Source organism: Pseudoliparis swirei, chromosome 4 (assembly GCF_029220125.1).
Source record: "Pseudoliparis swirei isolate HS2019 ecotype Mariana Trench chromosome 4, NWPU_hadal_v1, whole genome shotgun sequence".
Taxonomy (NCBI): domain Eukaryota; kingdom Metazoa; phylum Chordata; class Actinopteri; order Perciformes; family Liparidae; genus Pseudoliparis; species Pseudoliparis swirei.
In genome coordinates this window covers 28,797,256-28,816,859 of record NC_079391.1, presented here as the reverse complement: position 1 = coordinate 28,816,859, position 19,604 = coordinate 28,797,256, and the positions used below count along the sequence as shown (strand labels likewise).

General features: G+C 38.8%; 3 protein-coding genes across 3 annotated transcripts in view; 2 read left to right on the top strand and 1 right to left on the bottom strand.

Moving 5' to 3' along the window:
• The first annotated feature begins 1,087 nt into the window (after positions 1 to 1,087).
• cln6a (CLN6 transmembrane ER protein a) lies at positions 1,088 to 11,870 on the top strand. The gene is made up of 8 exons (XM_056412125.1): positions 1,088 to 1,208; positions 2,659 to 2,797; positions 2,935 to 3,033; positions 4,792 to 4,980; positions 8,233 to 8,288; positions 8,905 to 9,027; positions 10,252 to 10,539; positions 10,644 to 11,870. Exons 1-7 carry the CDS (start codon positions 1,159 to 1,161, stop codon positions 10,520 to 10,522), a joined length of 927 nt encoding a protein of 308 aa, XP_056268100.1. The 5' UTR covers positions 1,088 to 1,158; the 3' UTR covers positions 10,523 to 10,539; positions 10,644 to 11,870.
• Positions 11,871 to 12,343: 473 nt separating this feature from the next.
• calml4a (calmodulin-like 4a) lies at positions 12,344 to 16,647 on the top strand. Its single transcript, XM_056412127.1, has 5 exons — positions 12,344 to 12,528; positions 12,643 to 12,673; positions 12,987 to 13,127; positions 13,663 to 13,851; positions 16,236 to 16,647. Exons 1-5 carry the CDS (start codon positions 12,526 to 12,528, stop codon positions 16,331 to 16,333), a joined length of 462 nt encoding a protein of 153 aa, XP_056268102.1. The 5' UTR covers positions 12,344 to 12,525; the 3' UTR covers positions 16,334 to 16,647.
• The window catches only part of LOC130192289 (A disintegrin and metalloproteinase with thrombospondin motifs 7), a 67,078-nt gene continuing 63,807 nt past the window's right edge, over positions 16,334 to 19,604 (bottom strand). The window contains exon 24 of the mRNA XM_056412124.1: positions 16,334 to 18,852. Coding sequence (XP_056268099.1) covers positions 18,689 to 18,852 — 164 coding nt within the window. The 3' untranslated portion in view covers positions 16,334 to 18,688. The remainder of the gene's footprint in view (positions 18,853 to 19,604) is intronic.

Genomic DNA, 19,604 nt, shown 5'->3' with positions numbered 1-19,604 from the left:
ATCTTTAACACCATTGGTAAATGTGACATTGTTACCTCCAGTTGTTATATCTCCACATGGCCTTCCTGGAGGAGGCCAAATATCTGCTGGAGTGTGATATTTACGGTCCACTAGGAGTGTGACGTTACCTCACAGTTACCAATTTATTCTCCATTCTCTGAATAATTAATTGATGCAAGCCGCATACACGTTGACATATATAAAAGGCTGTTTGTGCACACGAGCGGAAACCGGAAGACCATCCTTTGGTGCTTTTATAGCTCATCGGAGAACAAATAATATTTTGTACAATCGCTTTTAACTGAGCTGCACACAACAGATGATACCATGACAGGAGGCAACGTCTCGCTGGACTAATATCATCCTCGCAGCAAATGCTCAATACATATGACAAGTTTTTCTTGTGTTAGTTTACATTTTTTTATTTTTTTTACCTTTCCTGAAAAATACATTCTTTGAAAAGCCAAAGATTCAATACTACATTAACCCCTGTTTGTTTGGTTGCGCTCAAGAACAAAACATACAATCACATAGCACAAATAAAAATATACTTCCAAAAATTACAATTCAGTATCTATAATTCAAACCTTTTCGCTGTATGCAGAAGCTTAGCTTAGCAAAGGTTGTATGAAATAAGTTAAATTATAATCAAATATTTGGGCCACGGGTTGGAAGACAGACAAAAAGGTGTCTTTCGACATGTCACAGTAAGAAAAACACAAGTGTAGCCTCCACGGCTACTATGTAGCTATACAACACAGGAAAACAAACATATCTTTAATGTTTAATTAATACCAATTTATAATATGGGAATGTTTAAAAAATAAATTTTATATATGAATCAATTCATTATTAAATGGTACACAGGTCTTTTTTCTCTAATCATGCTTGATCTGTTTTATTATTGTACATTTTTCAAGTCATGGTTGTGGAAAGAGAATCTGCTGAATCGCCTACAAATCAAAACTCAGGGTTACAATGGTCCAGACTCCATGCTGCAGTTTGATTGGTGGATGAATTGAAAGGGCGGGAACACTGGGGAAACCAGGAAGTGAAGTGAACAACGAGTCGTTTGACAGATAGATGTTTACTGTAGTTTACCACCGTTAACTGGAGTACCATTAACTAGTTAGACCACGAGCTCACGCGGGAGCGATAATGCAGTCTGTGCGAAAACGTCGAGACAACGATTCGACATCTCAAAGGAGGTCGGTACACTTTACGCTGACGTTATTACCTTTTTAGCCGTTTGTTAGTGAATGAAAGCAGAGTCGGTTCAGAGACCACACACACGGTGGGACATTAATACATTAACGCTAACTTCTTTATAAGTTAAGTCACCCGTTCTGAGTCTTGTGTCCAGAAAGGGTCTTGTAGCTGTTTGTGGTTATAAACAAGGACTGCCTGCATAAACACTCGGCATACTTCAGAGATACGATGCAGCAGGTTATGGTGCCTTCCTCTTGTCTGCAGTCAGTCTTTGGCCGTTTGTGTTACTGCTGCTAATCTTAAATCACGTGACTGAACTAACACAGCTGCTTTTTAACTTTTGTAACTGATGTTGAAAGTCCCATCTCTTTATTTTTTATTATTTGGCAAATTAACTCTGTAAAAGTTAGGTGGGGTGTTACGTTAAGGGTCCACAGAAGCTGTACATATAATTGCTGGGTCTTTTTTATTCTTCTGGTCGTATGTTCGTGTGTGTATGCAGCGAGCTAAACACTCTTCCAGAAAGAGATTTTAAAAGTGAATAGTTAAAACAATATTGGAAAACCATTTGAATGGTGTTGGTTAGAGATAAGAACAAAAGAAGATACCATAAACATCTCTTTCTGGAAGTTGGAACATACATTGATTAGATAGTAAACCTACAATAACAAGGAAACCACATTTACAAAAGTATTGCATCAAGTTGTCAAATTAGTAATTTGACAAAACCTTTAATATAAAAAGAACATATCTGGATCAAATAAAAGACGCTTGTCAATACACTCAGTTCTGACAATGAGAGATGCCAGTTAGACAGCAGCGACAATGGAAGTGTGCCATTGGATCCATGAAGGAGAGGAGTGAGGCTTTGCAGCAGACATGGAGGTTGACAGAAACATGGTCTGCTGCGTTCAGCGTGCAACAGGAAATTGCAGATTGCACAACTGCACATACATACATTGAATTAATCAGCAAATTTACAGCCACTGGTGCAAAGATCATCTGACTGATTTTTCGAGTGCAGGAAAAAAATATCACAAAAAAAGAACACATATTCATCATAAATGTAAAATCTTATGCTGGTATTTACAGCAGCGAGACTATTCAAAGTTCAACTCTTAAGTGCAAATACTTCCAGAAAGGTTTAGATTAGTTTCATTAGACATGTACGTACCATCGTGTATGCGTATGACTATTGCTAAGCAAAGGGATATATTACATTTTATATGAAGGATCACGTGGCCAAACATTTATAACGGCAATTAAGTAGAATTTAAAATCCTGAAATTTCCCGACTGTGGGACTAATAAAGGGTTATCTCTTAGATTAGTAAGAGGCAGCAAAGGCCACTGTGTGTTTTACCCTGAATGTACTGCAGTAGTAAATCGTCACTCGACAGCAGTATTCCCAACGTGTCTATTCAACGCTCAACCTCCTTTCTGCCCGTAGCTCTTGTCACGTTGACAGCACTTCTGGTGGTGTAAAGGAAAATGTGCCCCAGCAGAAGAGGCCGCATTTCCACTGTGACCTGTGGTTCTGTCTGACTCTGCAGAACTGGATACTGGACTTTGGAAGACCTATTGTCATGGTGAGGAAGACCAATGCACGTTTCACTTTCAGGTTATTTGAAAGAATGTCATGATAAAAAAAAAAAAGATGGGTGGTTACCCCACATTTAATGCAGCAATGAACACCAGCTGGTTTCTTGGTATCATATTGTATTAGATAACTCTTCCTCTGGAGTGGTTTCCCCTGAACAAGCCCAGTGCAGGAGACTATTTCCACATGGCCTACAACGTCATAACACCATTCATCCTGCTCAAGGTAAGTGTTGACACACACAGAAGCGCTTTTGAGATTGTGAGAGAGAAAAAAGGATATGCAGTATATCCCCGAAAATTACTTTTCTTCTCCGCTTGAGACTGATTGATTAAACCCAAACGTATTTGGAAACAAACTTTCCTCATGAAATACATTTGACATTTTAAGAAACACGCCCACCATGGTCACATGTACACATCTTACCTACAATCCAACGTCAACAGATGGGTGTAATTGACTTGTGACAAAGGGCGGAACAACGGGACACCATTTCGTTCTCCGTGATTCATGTCAGCAATACAGGAAATATGTGCAGCGGTTGGACACGGCTCAAACATACGGCGGCAATCTGGTTAACCCCAGGTGCCAATTATAAATGACATTTAATGTTGCATATTAATAAGGCTGAAAGTATTACATTCCCGATTGGATTGGGGACAGTGACTCTGCTTCACCGTGGGTGGCCTTCACACTGCTTCCATCACTGCAGGGAAACCTGACATCATTAAATAAGAGATATCTTACATACTGGAGCATTTGCATCTGATTTACTTTACTTTTGAAAAACATGCGTCACACAGAACTTGGTGCTTAATACCACTTACTTTTAGTCGTACTAATCTTTGTGTTGCTTATTTTGCATTCCTTATTTTGATTGAAACAAATCTCCGTAATGACTACAATTCTGATCAACGTTATGATTAGATTGCGACTAATATTCCACACCCAGCCTGGCACTTTAAGGATTTTATCGTTCTCTCTACTATTGATGCAAATCTAAATTCGGTTGTGTTTGTATCGCACATTTATTGAGCTGAACACCTCTTTGATTCTGCAGAGAAAATGCACTTGAGGCTCTAGTTCTGTCGGCGTTGCATGCGATTGGCCTGTAATTACCGACCCCTTTCATGCGATTGTAATCATAATGTAGCTGGATGGGCAAACACATAACGTGAGGTTGAGTGAGGCGGTTGATTGTCAGCTTTATAAGATCCCACATGTTAATGTTCAGCTGCCTGACCAGGTGGCACTAGCCCTTTTTGGTTTGCCCCAGTAAAGATTGTACGCGTAGTTTTCCTGTTGCCGACGTGTCTAAAGCTAACCTCACACACTTGACGCAGAGTAAAAAGGTGACATACCTCATTGGTGAGGTTCTCCCACACGACCACAAAGACCTGGGTGTTGATTCTGGAATTGTCTGCAGAGAAATGTCTGGAAAACGTGGTGAAATAAAGCTTTCTGTGGCATGTCTTCTCTTTATTTTTATTTTTATTGTTAATTTAAAAAAAAATTATATTTAATTTAAGTTTTTCTTTTGGGTCATTTAAAATGTTTTGTTGTTTCTTTTTTGTTCAGTGAAACTGAAAAAAATTGCTCAATAAAAAGTAGAATAAAAGAAATAAAGCTTTCTACCTACCTTTCAAAAAAATATATGTTCTATTTAATTTAAGTTTTTCTTTTTGGTCATTTATAATGTTTTGTTATTTATTTTTTGTTCAGTGAAACTGAAAAAAAATCACGAAATAAAAAGTTGAAAAAAAGAAATAAAGCTTTCTACCTGCTTTTCAAAAAAATATATTTTCTATTCAATTCAAGTTTTTCTTTTTGGTCATTTAAAATGTTTTGTTATTTCTTATTAAAGAAAGCTTTCTACCTGCTTTTCTTAAGGGGTGTAGGTCTGATGCCTTTGGCTGTATTATCAAAGGAAACTTATCTGTATAATAAAGTTGGTGTCATACTGTGTGTTATTGCTCCATTCAGCTGATTGAGCGCAGTCCCAGGGCGCTGCCTCGCTCGGCGGTCTACCTGTGCATCATCACGCTTGTGATGGGAGCCAGCATCCACCTGGTGGGAGACTCCATCAACCATCGGCTCATCCTGAGTGGCTACCAGCTCCACCTGTCAGTCAGAGAGAACCCCATCATCAAAGACCTCAAACCTGTCTCACTGGTGAGTAATCTATTGGGTCGGTAACAGGACTGGGAACACTGGAAAACCCTGAGAAAATGGTCAAACGGTCAGCTTTCCTTTGGCAGGGGGTTAACACAACTCCTCGTCCCGATACACATTTATAGAATGTATGAATATATTGTGTTAATTGTCTCCTCTCATTATATCATACAACAAAATTAAATGTTTGTGTCGCTTGCCACGACTTTCCAGGGAATATTCAGTGACTTAAAAGAAAAAGAGCTTTAACTGGCGACACCAAACCTCAGTATTCTCACACCTGTTTGATCCAGTGAGTGCCTGCTGCACTTCTGGAGAAGAGTGGGAACAGAATAAATAAAAATGACCAGAAAGAAAAGTTCCTGTTTAACACCTTGGCTTTCAAAATAAAATGTCACGTACTTTCCCAATTAGAACTTATTGAGGACTTTGTGTGAACTGGATTGTGGTTTAATTGAACATTAATAATGACTTTGGGGTTTGAATGCAAATTTCAAGGCAAACGTGACCGTGGTATGATGTAATCATGAATAGTGGATGTCAACAGCTTACACCAGACAACTATATAATATGATATAGTGATAGTGCTAGTTGGTATTAATATAGACATATAATATAGTATAACATTCAATACACTGTATAATATAACATACTATAATATGCAAAAATACAGTAGAGTATAATGAATGGAATATATACAATAGAATGTATACATACAGGGGCGGTTTTTCCTACAGGCGGTATAGCCGGCCGCAAAAAAATGCGCCTTTTTGCTGGGCAGTTTTTTTGTTGCGCCCCCATCTATATCTCCAACCAATATTTTGACGGCAATGCCAGCCGTTAACAACAGAAAACTAAAAAAACATTAAAGCTGCAAGCAGCGTCGAACGGGTCCTCGCTCATCTGCGCCGGCCGGGGACGCCGGCGAGACGCGATGCCGGCGAGACGCGACGCCCCGACCGGCGCAGATGAGCGAGGACCGAGGACGCAGGCACGCCGGTCGGACTTGACTCGGGCCGTGACTTGTAACGAGCACGAGAAGTTTGGGGCAGATTCGAGTGAAGCTCGCCTAGGGCGCCAAATGTGCTAGGGCCGCCCCTGTATACATAGAATATTAAATATTGAACAGCATGGTTTAGTATTATGGGGTCATATAGTATCAAGGCATCGCAATACAATTTGGGAAAAATGTATGGCTCTACTTTCTGGCTTAGTTTTCCCATTAATGCATTTCATTAATCGGGACTACAGATGAACAATAGCCTCTTGGCTAACTGACACATTTACAGAAATGTGTTATGAATGTGCACTGTCCCTTAGAAACCAAAGTAAAAAACAAAACAAAATGAAAACAATACATGAAATATGAAAATGCAAAAACATAAATGCGCTTGATTCTCCTGAAACAGCAACACAGTGTTGTTTTTTGTTATGATTTGAATTCTTGAGCAGTAGCTCCTCCCCCACAACTCACACGCGTCAGCGTTTCCACGGTAACGGTGACGTCACGGATCGCAGAGCCAGAGTTTGTAATAGGAGGTGAACGCCACTAGTTGGTTGTAGATTCCTGGAGAGGCAGAGACCACGGAGGGCCGCCACAATGTACGATTCCCGTCGACATGCTGGTGCCTCGTGTTCGCGTAGAGCTGGCGGGACTCGGTGGAGTTGGTGCACTGCTTCATGTCGATCCACATTTCCGGTGGACGACGAGCCTCGGCAAAAGTGTGCGGGTTATTAGTTTCTCCTCCCTCCCCCTTAAGGGGGTGGAGGAGTTGAGTCGCCTGCACCCTGACCCAGACCTATACGGCGATTCTCTAGTGTTTCGATGAGCAATAGAAATAGATTAGATTAGAAATAGATTAGAATAGAAATAGTTTAGATTAGAAATAGAAATATATTAGAAATAGATTAGAATAGAATTAGATTAGAATAGGATTAGATTAGAAATAGATGAGAAATAGATTAGAATAGAAATATATTAGAAATAGAAATATATTAGAAATAGATTAGAATAGAAATAGATTAGATTAGATATAGATTATATTATAATAGAATTAGATTAGAAATAGATTAGATTCGAATATAATAGAAATAGATTAGATTAGAAATAGAAATAGATTAGATTAGAATAGAAATAGATTAGAATATATTAGATTAGGTATTCCTTTATTAGTCCCACAGTGGGGAATTTTCAAAATCACAGCAGCGGTGCACAGTGCATTGTATTAATGCTCTGATGAGCATAAATAGAAAAATAAATATAAAACATAAAACACAATAACAATACTTAATACTAAATATAGAGAGGAAAAATAAAGTCCTCATCAGGGATCATAATCGTGACAAATGATGTGACGAAGCACTGGCAAAAGAAGTTTTTTTAAAGTGTAATTATCGTGTTTTATTGATTAGAACACTCTTTTGTGTAAGTCTGAACTCACACACATGAGAGAAACCAAGACGGCAGACAACTTACATTTCTTCTAACAATAAGGCAAACTCCCTTTTCATAAAACCTGTGACGGCACACCCACAATGAACAAAGAATACCACATTGCTTAGCCGTGTGCCTGCTGGTAATGCCGAGGAATAATAATGATAATACACTTTATTCATAGCATCGTTACAAATCATATCATTCATTCTCATTCTTTTCTATTAATACGAGAAGTGTCATTTTATACTGTGTTATCAATCACTTTTTCTAATACTGTAGAATGAAGAACACGGCATTTAAAAAATAATAATTCAAATAAGATAGTGAACAGAAAAATGAGACGATCAATATATTCCAGATGGGTCAAGTGGGTATGTATTTAACTTCAGGTGGGAGACACATTAAAGGAAACTAACTAGGAAACTGTCTTCAACTGCCCTCGCATAAGAGATTCCCTCATTGGTTTGTTGTGCTGATTGTTGTGGAGAGCACAGTCTACCTGGGCTTGAGATCTGGTTACCGTGAAGGCCATATCACATGATTCACATCATATTTATACTTAAACCATTTGAGGTAGATTCACATTCTACATTTGTTATGTTTCTCTTCCTCATCTATTCAGGCCTTTCCCCCTCTCTTCCTCGTCTGTGGATTTTTATTTCTTAATCGCCCTAATAAAGTAACTGGTACCAGAACAGTAGGTGGCACTGTGGCATTGGACAAAGACGCAGAACCACATCCAGTGTATTCAAAGTGCCATTAAAACACACCTGTCAATCTTGTAATGAGAGGATTTCATGTGTCTCTGTCCACAGATCGACTCCTTTGAGCTGCTGTATTATTACGACGAACACCTGGGACACCTGATGTGGTACGTTCAGTCGTGTCTTTTGAAACCGATGGAGAGACACACACATCTGTCTGATGATGTCATCGGTGTGTGCTGGAATCTGCGGTCATTAGAAATATACATACAACATATTTTAGACTGAGCAGCTCTGTTGTGCAGGATAAGAGGGGCGGAGTCGGAGCAACTTTGGGGGGACATTAGAAGCAGGAGGAGGAGGTTCATCTCTCCTCTATGAACTCTGCATCGCCCATTTGCCTGATGTCAGACAGAATTGATGGTGGACTCAAAGGGTTGGACCTTTTTAAGCTTCATGGCTCAATCAGATGAATATAAGATGATGATACATTCAGCACCGCTATTTAGATATGTATTCTCATATCCCAATATGGTATTGATATATTGCCCGACCCTGGTGAGAGATTAGGAACGTCATGTGATCCGGGGATGTTTGGTTTACGGTCGGCACCTTAAGCTCTTTTTATTTATTTCTACATGATAAGGATCCCTTTGAATGTTAAAAATGAAATTGCTCTTTTCACTAAGCCCTGTCAGATTTTGCATCATCCCTTCACAAAGAAATACTTTAAGCCTACTGGGACCACTGACAATACACGTTCTGCCTTTTGTGTTTTTGAAGGTATATTCCGTTCTTCGTGATTCTGTTCCTCTACTTCACCGGCTGCTTCACCAAAGCCAAGGAGGAGAAGAGGCTGCCCGTCTCTGGCTGCCTGTTGCTGGGACCCAGCGCTCTCTACTATTGGTCAGTCGCCGTCTCACGTCTTTGAAATCCTTCTGAGCCCGTTGACCATGAACACAAGGTTTTGTTAAAGGTTATCTTTTTAGTAGGCCGAAGGATATGAAATTGTGAAGGAACAGAGACGTCTCTTTAAAATGGTCTTTAAAGCCTTCGGATTCGGGTTTGTTGAGGATTTCAGTTGTATTGTAGGTTTGTATGCAGGTAACCTTGGTAACAACAGATATGTGTATATAGATATATATATATATATATGTGTGTATATATATATATGTGTATATATATAGACACACATATATATATACACACATATACAGGACTGTCTCAGAAATATTTTTTATAAAACAATTGTTTCACAAATCTGTCGATTGATTCCGCCTATTCATCTCGTTTTATGCTGAATATTGCTTTACATATAAGCGATTATGGCTTGCACAAAGCTTAAAAAACTAAAACCTATCTCATAAAAAATTAATATTAAAAACAGTAAAAAAAAAAATTTATACAGCAACAGGAAATTGTTGTTGTTTGTGTTTGTGTTTTGCTTAATTCAGTTATTAATTTGATTTGTTTATGATTTGTTTAGTATACTTTTCTTATATCTAGATATAATATATATTTTTTTTTAATTTTTTCTTACTTGAATAGTTCATAATCAGCAATAAAATCAGAATAAAAGGCTTGAATATTAATGTGTTTTTGTGAAATGATGACTAATTTTTTGAATTTTTTGTTTTTTTAATTGCATTACAGAAAATAAAGAACTTCATCACAATATTCTAATTTTCTGAGACAGTCCTGTATATATATACACACATCTGTTGTGACCGAGGTACTGCATACAACCTATGTGTATGTGTATATATATATATGGGTGTATATATGCATATACACATATATATTTACGTGTATATATATATTTATGTTTATGTATACTGTACACATATATATATATTTATGTATATGTATACATATATGTATATATCTATATATATATATACGTATATACATGTATATGGATATATATCTATATGTATATATATAAAGATATGTATATATGTGGATATATATATATAGATATGCGTTAGTATATTTTAAGTCAAGTAAACATTTGCATCTGCAACAGACGTTGCCTGAAAACATCAAACCCACAGATTGTGTACCGATTGCAAAGGTTACAGCTGTAATTCAAAAGTGTTTATCTACTTCTCTCGCTTCATTTCCCTCCAGGTACCTGGTCACTGAAGGACAAATCACTGAACTCTTCCTCCTCACCTTCCTTGCCATGGTTGTCGTGGTGATGCATCAACACCGTAAAGGCCTCAGTCCAGACAGCAACGGCCGTTTCCTGTTCTTCAGTTTCTTTGTCGCCGTGCTCCTGGTCGCACTGTGGGTGGCTTATCTGTGGAGCGATCCGGTGTTGCGCAACAAGTACCCCGGACTCATTTATGTGCCAGAGCCTTGGTCCTACTACACTTTACACATCAAGCAGAACCACTGAGTTACATACCAGTCCAGGTCTGTGCAGATCTTTGTCTGAAAGAAGAAGAAAAAACACATATTCCTAAGAATGCAGAGGCCACGTGTGAGCTGACTGATTCGTATCTCTCGTCTTTCTTCAGCGGACTTCCCGTGACGGAGGTCGGGACTGCACTCGGACGACGGTGACGATCGTTGAAGGTTCTGCTGGCTTCCGGCGGGGATTTGACTCCTCGGTTTCGTTCTATATCGTGAGGGAGGCTTCAAGAAGTCGGAGTTGTGATGTTCGGGCAAATCTGTAAAAACTGTTTGGACCTCGTGACATCTGAGACAAAGAGAGATCCATTTAAGCAGATGCTCCATATGTCATGTCAAAAGATACTTAAATGGGGAAATATATACTCACAATTGGGGGGGAAAAATCAAGCAGCCAATTTAGCGCCCTTTTATGCATATTACAAAACATATTACGTTAATTCATAAAATTACCACAAATTAATCTTTACTGAGCCGTTGGGCTTCAGGCCCCTGAGGTTTTGGTATTCAGTTTTGTAAAAAAAATAGATAAGCATCAATTTTACAAAACCCAGTACAGACTCGAGGTGAATATATCTCTGGTACATTAAAGTGTTAAACCTTAAACTCAAAGGACTCGATCAGTTGATGATTGAGTTCTGTGAAACATCAAGGTTGTTCATCAGATGTAATGCCACTTACGTCTGGGTTTTTAAGAAAGAAAAGAAGAGAAATTAATTTAAGTTACGCAGCTTTTGTAAAGCGAGAGTCACAAACTGATAAACAGATCGGCTTTCAATTTGGAAAAAGATAAAAAATAACAAGATGAAAGATAGTGTTTAAAAAAGTCTGTTGGTGAGTCAGAAAGACTTGGGTATCAAAACAGAATGTACTAGAAAACATAAGCAAAAACTTAAAAATAATAATAAATTGTCTCAGGTATTTAAAATGTCACGCTTTTACAGATTTAGTGATATTTATATTGTCAATAATTTAGACATGAGAGCTCTGAACTAATACATTTACCTTTTGTGGCCATAGTGCTATATTTAGTGACAACATATTGTTCTTTTATTTTGTCAAAAATCTCCGTAAGTTATGTACAATGTTAGTTCACAAGGAAAAGAAGATGCTTTTATTATTGAAAAGGCCAAGGAAAGAAGCAATTAGATAAGTTGTTACTTTGCTGATTTTAGTTTATTTTACAAGTTATTGTTCTCAAAGTAAAATTGTAATTGCTGTGTTTTTTGTACAGTATTGTTCCTTTGCTTAAGATTACTTTGTTGCTGGTAAAATACTGTTTAGTTACTGGTTCCTCATTGGTTAAATGTATTAAAATGTTAAAATTGACATAACATTGCTGGTTATCGCTCACATTTTTCTCTTAACTTAGACCCTGAATGTACTTTAAATAAATTATCTTCATAAAGAGCTTTTAACACATTTCACATTCAAGTAAAAAAAAAGTCAGATTGTGATTTGCTTTTAGTGAACACAATATTTAAAGTTGGTCCCACCTCCACTCGCAAGCCACGCCCCCTCCCCACAGTTAAAGGCAAAGATTGCGAAGAGCTTTGTCCATTTGAATGTTTTGCCCCCACGTGTTCTCTATCTTTAAAGATGTTGAAGCCCAGAAACTTACCAAACACAACAAAAGAAAAGATTTAAAAAGCAAGTTTAAAAAAGAAGAAGATAAAACCTACACATCCTGCCCTTTTAAATTATTTAAAACAAATCTTGCCATTTATGTGGTTACAAACTACATCATTTCATTATCAGACACTAGTATCATAAGGTGAGAATTGCTATATAGCTAATCGCTGCAGTGGTGGGGTGGAAAAGGAAAGGACACTGCAGCCCTGTGGGTCCGGTATCTGCGTTTCCATAGCAACACATATTACATTACGTGGGAGGCGTTCAGGTAGTGGACTTTACACAGAGGTGGAGGGACAGGTGACGCACACCAACTCTTCTTCCTGGAAAGAAACACAGCAACTGCAAACCATAAAAATGGTAAGAGAAAAGCGATTCTTTCTATTCAACCTTTCTTTCTTGTACTTTCTGATGAAAAATATTATATTCCTGTCCTTACCTGCCAAGTGAAAACAGATCTTTTGTCACCTGCAGGCCAAATTCTTCACACCAGTTCAAATCAACGGTGAGAGTATTCCACAGCGCCGTGTGTCGTTTTATTATTAATAGCTGATGTTTTAAATGCTCTATTTGTCATTCTGTCTTTTCCGTAAGTAAAGCACGTTTATCTTTTAATAACCCGTACGTGTTTGAAAAATAAATAAGCAAGCACAGCCGACCTCGTCCACTCTTCTTAGGCCCTGTGATGGAAGCCTCACGTATTCCTAAATTAACCTGAATGATGAATAAACGACTGAGAATGATCCTTGCGTAATAATACGATGACATAAACTGATAGTGCTGATGTCCTCCAATACTTTTTCTTCTTTCCTTTGCAGAGTTCAAAGAGTGCTTCTCCTTGTACGACAAGAAACGAAAGGGCAAGATTGTCGTCAAAGACCTGATCACAGTGATGCGCTGCCTGGGTACCAGCCCCACGTTCGGAGAAATCGAAAGACATCTACAGGTTCACAAAATCGGTAAAGTATAACAGGCAGTACATCTGCTGGTTGTGAGAACTGTTTCAGGGTGATGAAGGTTAAAGAAGTCAACAAAGGCCTCCGCTAAAACCTTCAGGTGGAGTTTGTTTTGAACCGTGTTGTCAATTAGTATATGGTTACTTTATGTCCTGTTATGTTACTGTAAATGGGTTATTGCGAAAAGTTGAGTTTAAGGATTTTATAATGAAATGATACATTGATCATATAGGTGAGTGACAAAGATTGTCTTTCATTTTAACAAACATTGAAAAACTTCACATTACAAACCGTACATTTATTGCACGTTAAATATAGTATAGTCAAAACATGTCAACTCGTCTTTTGTTTGTTATCATTTGACGCAGGCCTTATACTGTATCATATATATTAAATATATATACATATATTATAATATCTATTATACATATATATAATAATATATATATATTATTATACATATTTTCTATATATTATAATATATAAATATAATATATACATATTTTATATATATATTCTTCTTACATTTCACATTTAGAAAAGGCCGGTGAGCTGGACTTCTCCACGTTTCTGACGATGATGCACAGACAGATGCAGCAGGAAGACCCCAAGACCGAAATCCTGGAGGCTTTGAGGATGACGGACAAACAGAAGAAAGGTTACATCCAGGCGTCTGAGCTGCGGGCCAAGCTCACCATGCTGGGGGAGAAACTCACAAACAAAGAAGGTAGAGTACATGCACATTCTAATAAATGAGCAAACCTCAAGATGAAAAGACTAGAGGAAGCTGGTGTGTCACAGTAAACATGTATGTTTGTATGTATGTATGTACGGTTCTGAGTTAAAGTGCAGTCTGTAGATGTTTGGACAGATTGCTGCCAGGGATCAGTCGGTATTTTGGCACTCGTGTTTCCCTCATATCAAAGTTAATAAGTTTCTTAAATTAGTTTTTGGTTAGATGCCTGAAATAAGGTCCGATGGCGGGATGAAATACGGACGTAGATACCCCACGGTTGAATAGTTACTCTTTGATGGGTCTTTAAAAAAAGGCAGTGGTTAACCGAGACTACAAGCCATCACTCCGCCTTCACTCCGCCTTGAGCTCAGTGATGATGAATTTGAAGTAATATCTTATGCAATAATCGAAAGTGGGAACGATGCCAACTTCCGGTTTAGCCTCCAAAAATATGTCATAGCTGTGTTAACACTGGATTTTAAATAAAATGAGGTTACATTTTAGAAATGTATTCTAAAAGTGCAATGTTTAAAATGTATTATAAAGTGCAATGTGTCATACTGCTTTTGATAAATAATCTACATACCTGAGACTGGAAAATGTGTTAAATTACCATTATGCCCAATACAGCTAATGTGCCTTTTGTGTTGCTAATTTGCCTCATACCTAAATTGACATTTATTTTGTGTGCTGAATTAAAATGTCCAATCTCCACTCAATTTAGCATCTAGAAGGAAGCAGAAAACACAAATAATATTTTTTAGAGAATTGGAAATTAATTCAGGCAATAAGGGGTTAAAAAAGGTATCAACACCAAGAACAAATGATTTAAGTTTGAATTTGTAGCACTTTTTATATATTCCAATCAGGAACCGTTCACCCGATATGAATGTGAACCTCTCAAAATACCCCTCTGCTTGAATGTCAGACTCATCGTTTCATTCAAAATTCAGCGGAGAGCCAAAATACCGGATGACATACGTCTGTCCTCGTACTTTATGACTGCAGTGAATGTCAAACTTCAACCGGGATTTTTAAAGAGGGCTTGGGGATTCGAGGCGATTCGGAATTTGCATTCAAGATCAAATTTAAATGAAGTTTGTGCTCATTAAGTCACGCAAATCAATACATATTTCAAGATTGGCTTGCAGCCCGGCCCGCTCCTTTTCTCTCGTGCGTCACATTCCCTCCGTCATCCTGTGGCACCGTGAACCCACAGAGACGTCAATCCACTGTCACTATAATACGCACATCCTCCCTATGCATAGCTTTCTGTACGTATACAGCTCTCTTCTTATATTCAACCTCAATTTATGTGTCCCTGATTGGTCCAGGGTTACACTCAAATTGCCGCCAGAGGCATTTTTAAACTCAAATTGCTTCCAGCCTGCAGTCGAGGAAAGCTGCAGATTAAACATCTTGAACAATTTAAATAAATAAAATCTGTAATTCTATAAATTAAGATGAAGCATGCACTGTTGTTGTTGTTTGGATAATTAAATAACAGCGGTTTCTTTGTTTAGCATTTGAGTTCACTTTTTTTACTTCTCTAAAGTTTTTGGACCCAGTGGATTCTGCACATCTGACATGTCGACACTGTTGTTTTTGTTTCATATGTAAAGTGGCGGTCGTGGAAAGCATCAAAGGTTGTCCATATTTATACACTCGCTTCATATCTGCATACAGATTTCTTATTTTTTTTAAACATGCAGGATGTATTATTCCATATATTACCATTATTATTCCATATATTACCTTTCAGTTGGATACACATTGTCAATATAAAACCAATCAATAGGGGACAAAGTATTCATGTCTTTGGGAAGCAATCGAACAGTGTACAAATACTTCATTACTGTAGAAGTAAAAGTCCTGCATTCAAGATTCAAACACAAAAGTAACAAAAAGCACCCAATTAACAGAAAAATCAAAAGTACATTTAAAGGAAAAATGAGCCCTGCCAAGTAACCAATAACTACGGCTCTTAAATGGATGTGGGGAGAATATTCAAGTTACATTATGAAGTTGTTAAGGTACAAGTAACAGTAGGTGGTACACATGCTTAGTTATTCTCCACTAAGTTAAACATCCCAAGCAAGAACACCAATACTACTTATTAAAAAGACTATAGTGCACTGTGGTTCTCTGATGGTTATTGGGAAGGTGCGAGAGTTTGCTGCTATATTTGTGTCCAGAATGTTTCATACGCTTCCTTTTTATGATGCTCCTTGTTATGGTTGTTGGCAGCGCGACTCTCACAGACGTTCCACCCCCTCGGAGTTGGGACTAATCGGGCCGGACAAATGGGTTTTCAGGCAGCACTCTCTTGTCAATTCCACCCACAAAGCTGTTTCCTCCCTCTTCCCTTCTTCTAGTGGATGAGCTCTTCAAAGAGGCGAACGTCAAGTCAAGCGGGACCGTCAACTATGAAGAATTCACGCACATGGTGACGCTGCCACCGGTCGATTACTGACTTTCCAAGTTGACTTCGCACACATTTAACTTGACGGTTTTTGCAGAAATCACGTGATGTTTGAAACGGGCGATTCTGTCCCGGCTGAAGACATCCTTCCCGTTGTTTTTTTCTTTCCCCATGATTATTCCACGATTCTTTAATTAAACCGCTTTCAGAAGCTTTTCCTCTATGACTGAACACATTGTGAAGCAATATAGGATATTATTTGCCATGCTATCTGTTGATGGGATCACATTAATGTGTTAAGCCGCCACCCAATAAAATGCAATGTAGATTGTCAACTGCCAACACATTAAACTTGTGTAATTAAAGCCGTGTTTGAATCTTTTTTTCTGTGGAAACTGTTTTTATTTCTCGACAGTTTCAGCTGTTTCTGTCGTCTCAAGAGGCCTAAACTGTCCGGCATTTGACATTCGTGAACATTCATTTACTGAAGGGACCCCCCCCCCCTCCCCAAGTTATATTTTGCAGTACAAATCACAGTATATAAAAATACACATCTATGATTAATACATGAATACCAGTTATTTTCTATCACATGTAATTGACAGTGGGATTGTGGTTCGCCAACCGATTGCTTTAATAGCCGTTTTTGGCTCGAGTCTTGATTTTATGCCTGGAAATCAACAATCAGTACTTCTCTAAACACAGAAACGGAGCAGAAATAAGTCCAAGAAGTGAAAGGCATGCATAATCCCTGCAATATGTTCGGAAATGGAATTCCATTTCTCATAGGAAAGTTTACTCAGTGGCTCCCGAGTATAAAAACAGCCGGATCGACCTCAGTGGGGCCCAAAGAGCGAACCGGACCCTCCAGATGATCAGAGCCGACTGATAAAAACTTGAAGGCTGGGAAGTGATCGCATGAACCGCTTAGAACTGTCAATCAGGAGAGCTAGAGCATCTTTTCTCTTGAGAAAGAGCCTCCCTTGTTCGCTGGTTCTGATAAAGCTGATGTGTGACTTCAGCAGTGCATACAAATCGAATTGATTTAGTCGCATAATGCTCCCTGACAGGAGACACATTGTAATGTTATTAAGTGCAGCATAACAGTGGAACCTACAAAATGATTAAAAACCTGCTCAAAAACCTTGTCCGATGGGGTTTATTCTATCCGTTAATTGAAAATGTTAGGGCTGTTGAATGGAGGAAATCAGCAAGAAGCTCGTTTAGCCGCCATACTGCCGGTGACCAAGGAGGGAGGGGCCTATCGTATGAGTAATTGAATCCTGAGAATTTAAAATGGATTTGATTTTGAGCCGACTGAAATAAGCATATGAACGTTTCTTACAATTCATGTTCCCAGCGTTAACCTGTAAACTTCAAAAAATAAAAACATACTTTACAACATAAAAAATAGCCCTTTTATACATTATATATCTATATATGTATATCTATAAATATATATATAAACATTTATATATATATAAATAAATATATATATAAATATATAAAGGCACGTGTAATATATTTGTAATACACATTAAAAGTACATTATAAATCTGCATCATTCCAACTGTGTGAGATGTAACTACGGTGCGTCTGGTTTCCCGTGTTGCTCGTGTGTACAGATGCTGGACGAAAAGAGTACGTTAGTCAATGTTTTAAAAGCAACATGTGAAAATTGATTGCTTTAAAGAAAAAGAAAAAAAAGAAGCCTCTTACACACAGAGGCATACTGATCTTCCACTCTTCCAGCTAAGAAGTGTTTATGTGAGGCTGCTAGTGTTTCAACAATTACTGCAATTTAAAATGGTAGATCTGAGAGGTCAAAAAGCTTGACAGGTGTAGCAACAGTAACTAAGGGGGCGAGGAGCTTAGCAAATGGTCAATTATTTAGTGTCACATGATGCATTTATGCAACACCTAACATTTGTACTACATTATAAAAAAACACAACGAAAATTGTATAGGCTTAGCTGTTTGTTTTAATCTGTTCAATTTATGCTGCTATCAATAAAATGAAAGCATTGTACCAACCATGAAGGTTAATGAGTGATGTATCTACATGTGTAATAATGCATTAATAAGCCGACTACATCGCTTGAAAATCCCTAATGTCGGGCCACATCTTTTACAAAAGATGACTGAAAGGACATTCTGGTCAAACTGTATCAAAGAAAAACGAGAAACAAATATTTACGTTCTCATTTTTTTGCTGAGAGAGAGAGAGAGAGAGAGAGAGAGAGGTGCTGCTTTGCTATTTCCTCAGACCCGTATATTAATACCGCCGGCATAAACACGCAGCGTTTTGGAGTTGGACTAATTTCTAATTGGTCTGTATAGTGGTGAAAGAAATCAGTCAACGGCTCAGATTGTTGTGTTGAAAAGATGAATTTGTCTTCCCGCCCATCAGTGTTCCTGTTGATGAGCGATGACTCTGCTGCCGGGGCGGGGGGAGTGCTGGCTGCACGCCCTGCAGCACTGAGCTCGTACGTTGGGCAAGTGGCATCGGCCGAGCCAGCGCAGCGTCTGGCAGAAACGAAACGTCAGCCGGTCACGAAGGCAAAGCGCTCCTGTGAGGGGGGGGAGGGAGGGAGGGAGAGGATGAGAGAGAGAGGGAGGGTGACAGAGAGAGGGTGAGGGAGAGAGAGACAGAGAGACAGAATGAGTGTGAGAGAGAGAGAGTGACAGAGAGAGAGGGTGAAGGAGAGAGAGAGAGAGAGAGAGGGAGACAGAGAGAGCGAGAGACAGAGAGAGGGTGAGGGAGAGAGAGAGACAGAGAGACAGAAAGAGTGTGAGAGAGAGAGGGAGACAGAGAGAGAGAGAGACACACACAGAGAGAGAGACAGAAAGAGTGTGAGAGAGAGGTAGACAGAGAGAGAGAGAGAGGGAGAGGGAGACACAGAGGTAGAGACAGAGAGAGGGAGACGGGGAGGGGGAGAGACAGAGACAGAGAGAGAGAGGGGGGGGGGAGTAAGAGAGAGAGCAAGAGAGCGAGAGCGCAAGAGAGAGCCAGATAGAAAGAGAGAGGGTGAGAGAGAGAGGGAGAGACAGAGGGAGACAGAGAAACAGAGATAGAAAGAGAGAGAGAGGGGGAGCAAGAGAGAGAGACAGAGGGAGACAGAGAGAGAGAGAGATTAATGATGAATATATAAATCAGATGACTGACAACACAACCTGCTCAGAGGGGGAACAATAATATAAATCAGCCTAAACACTTGATTCTTGGAGTGAGTTGTGACGTGCTCCACACTGCTGGGACACGCCTGCTGCTGTCGTGGCTCGTGTCTTATGGAGTGCATGAAGTCGGCGCTCTGTTATTGTG

Coding starts and splice junctions, on each gene's coding strand:
- cln6a (XM_056412125.1), top strand. CDS start 1,159: ATGCAGTCTGTGCGAAAACGTCGAGACAACGATTCGACATCTCAAAGG. Junction 4,981..8,232: donor ACCTCAAACCTGTCTCACTG/GTGAGTAATCTA, acceptor CTCTGTCCACAG/ATCGACTCCTTTGAGCTGCT. Junction 8,289..8,904: donor CACCTGGGACACCTGATGTG/GTACGTTCAGTC, acceptor GTGTTTTTGAAG/GTATATTCCGTTCTTCGTGA.
- calml4a (XM_056412127.1), top strand. Junction 13,128..13,662: donor TCTACAGGTTCACAAAATCG/GTAAAGTATAAC, acceptor TTTCACATTTAG/AAAAGGCCGGTGAGCTGGAC. Junction 13,852..16,235: donor GAAACTCACAAACAAAGAAG/GTAGAGTACATG, acceptor CCCTTCTTCTAG/TGGATGAGCTCTTCAAAGAG.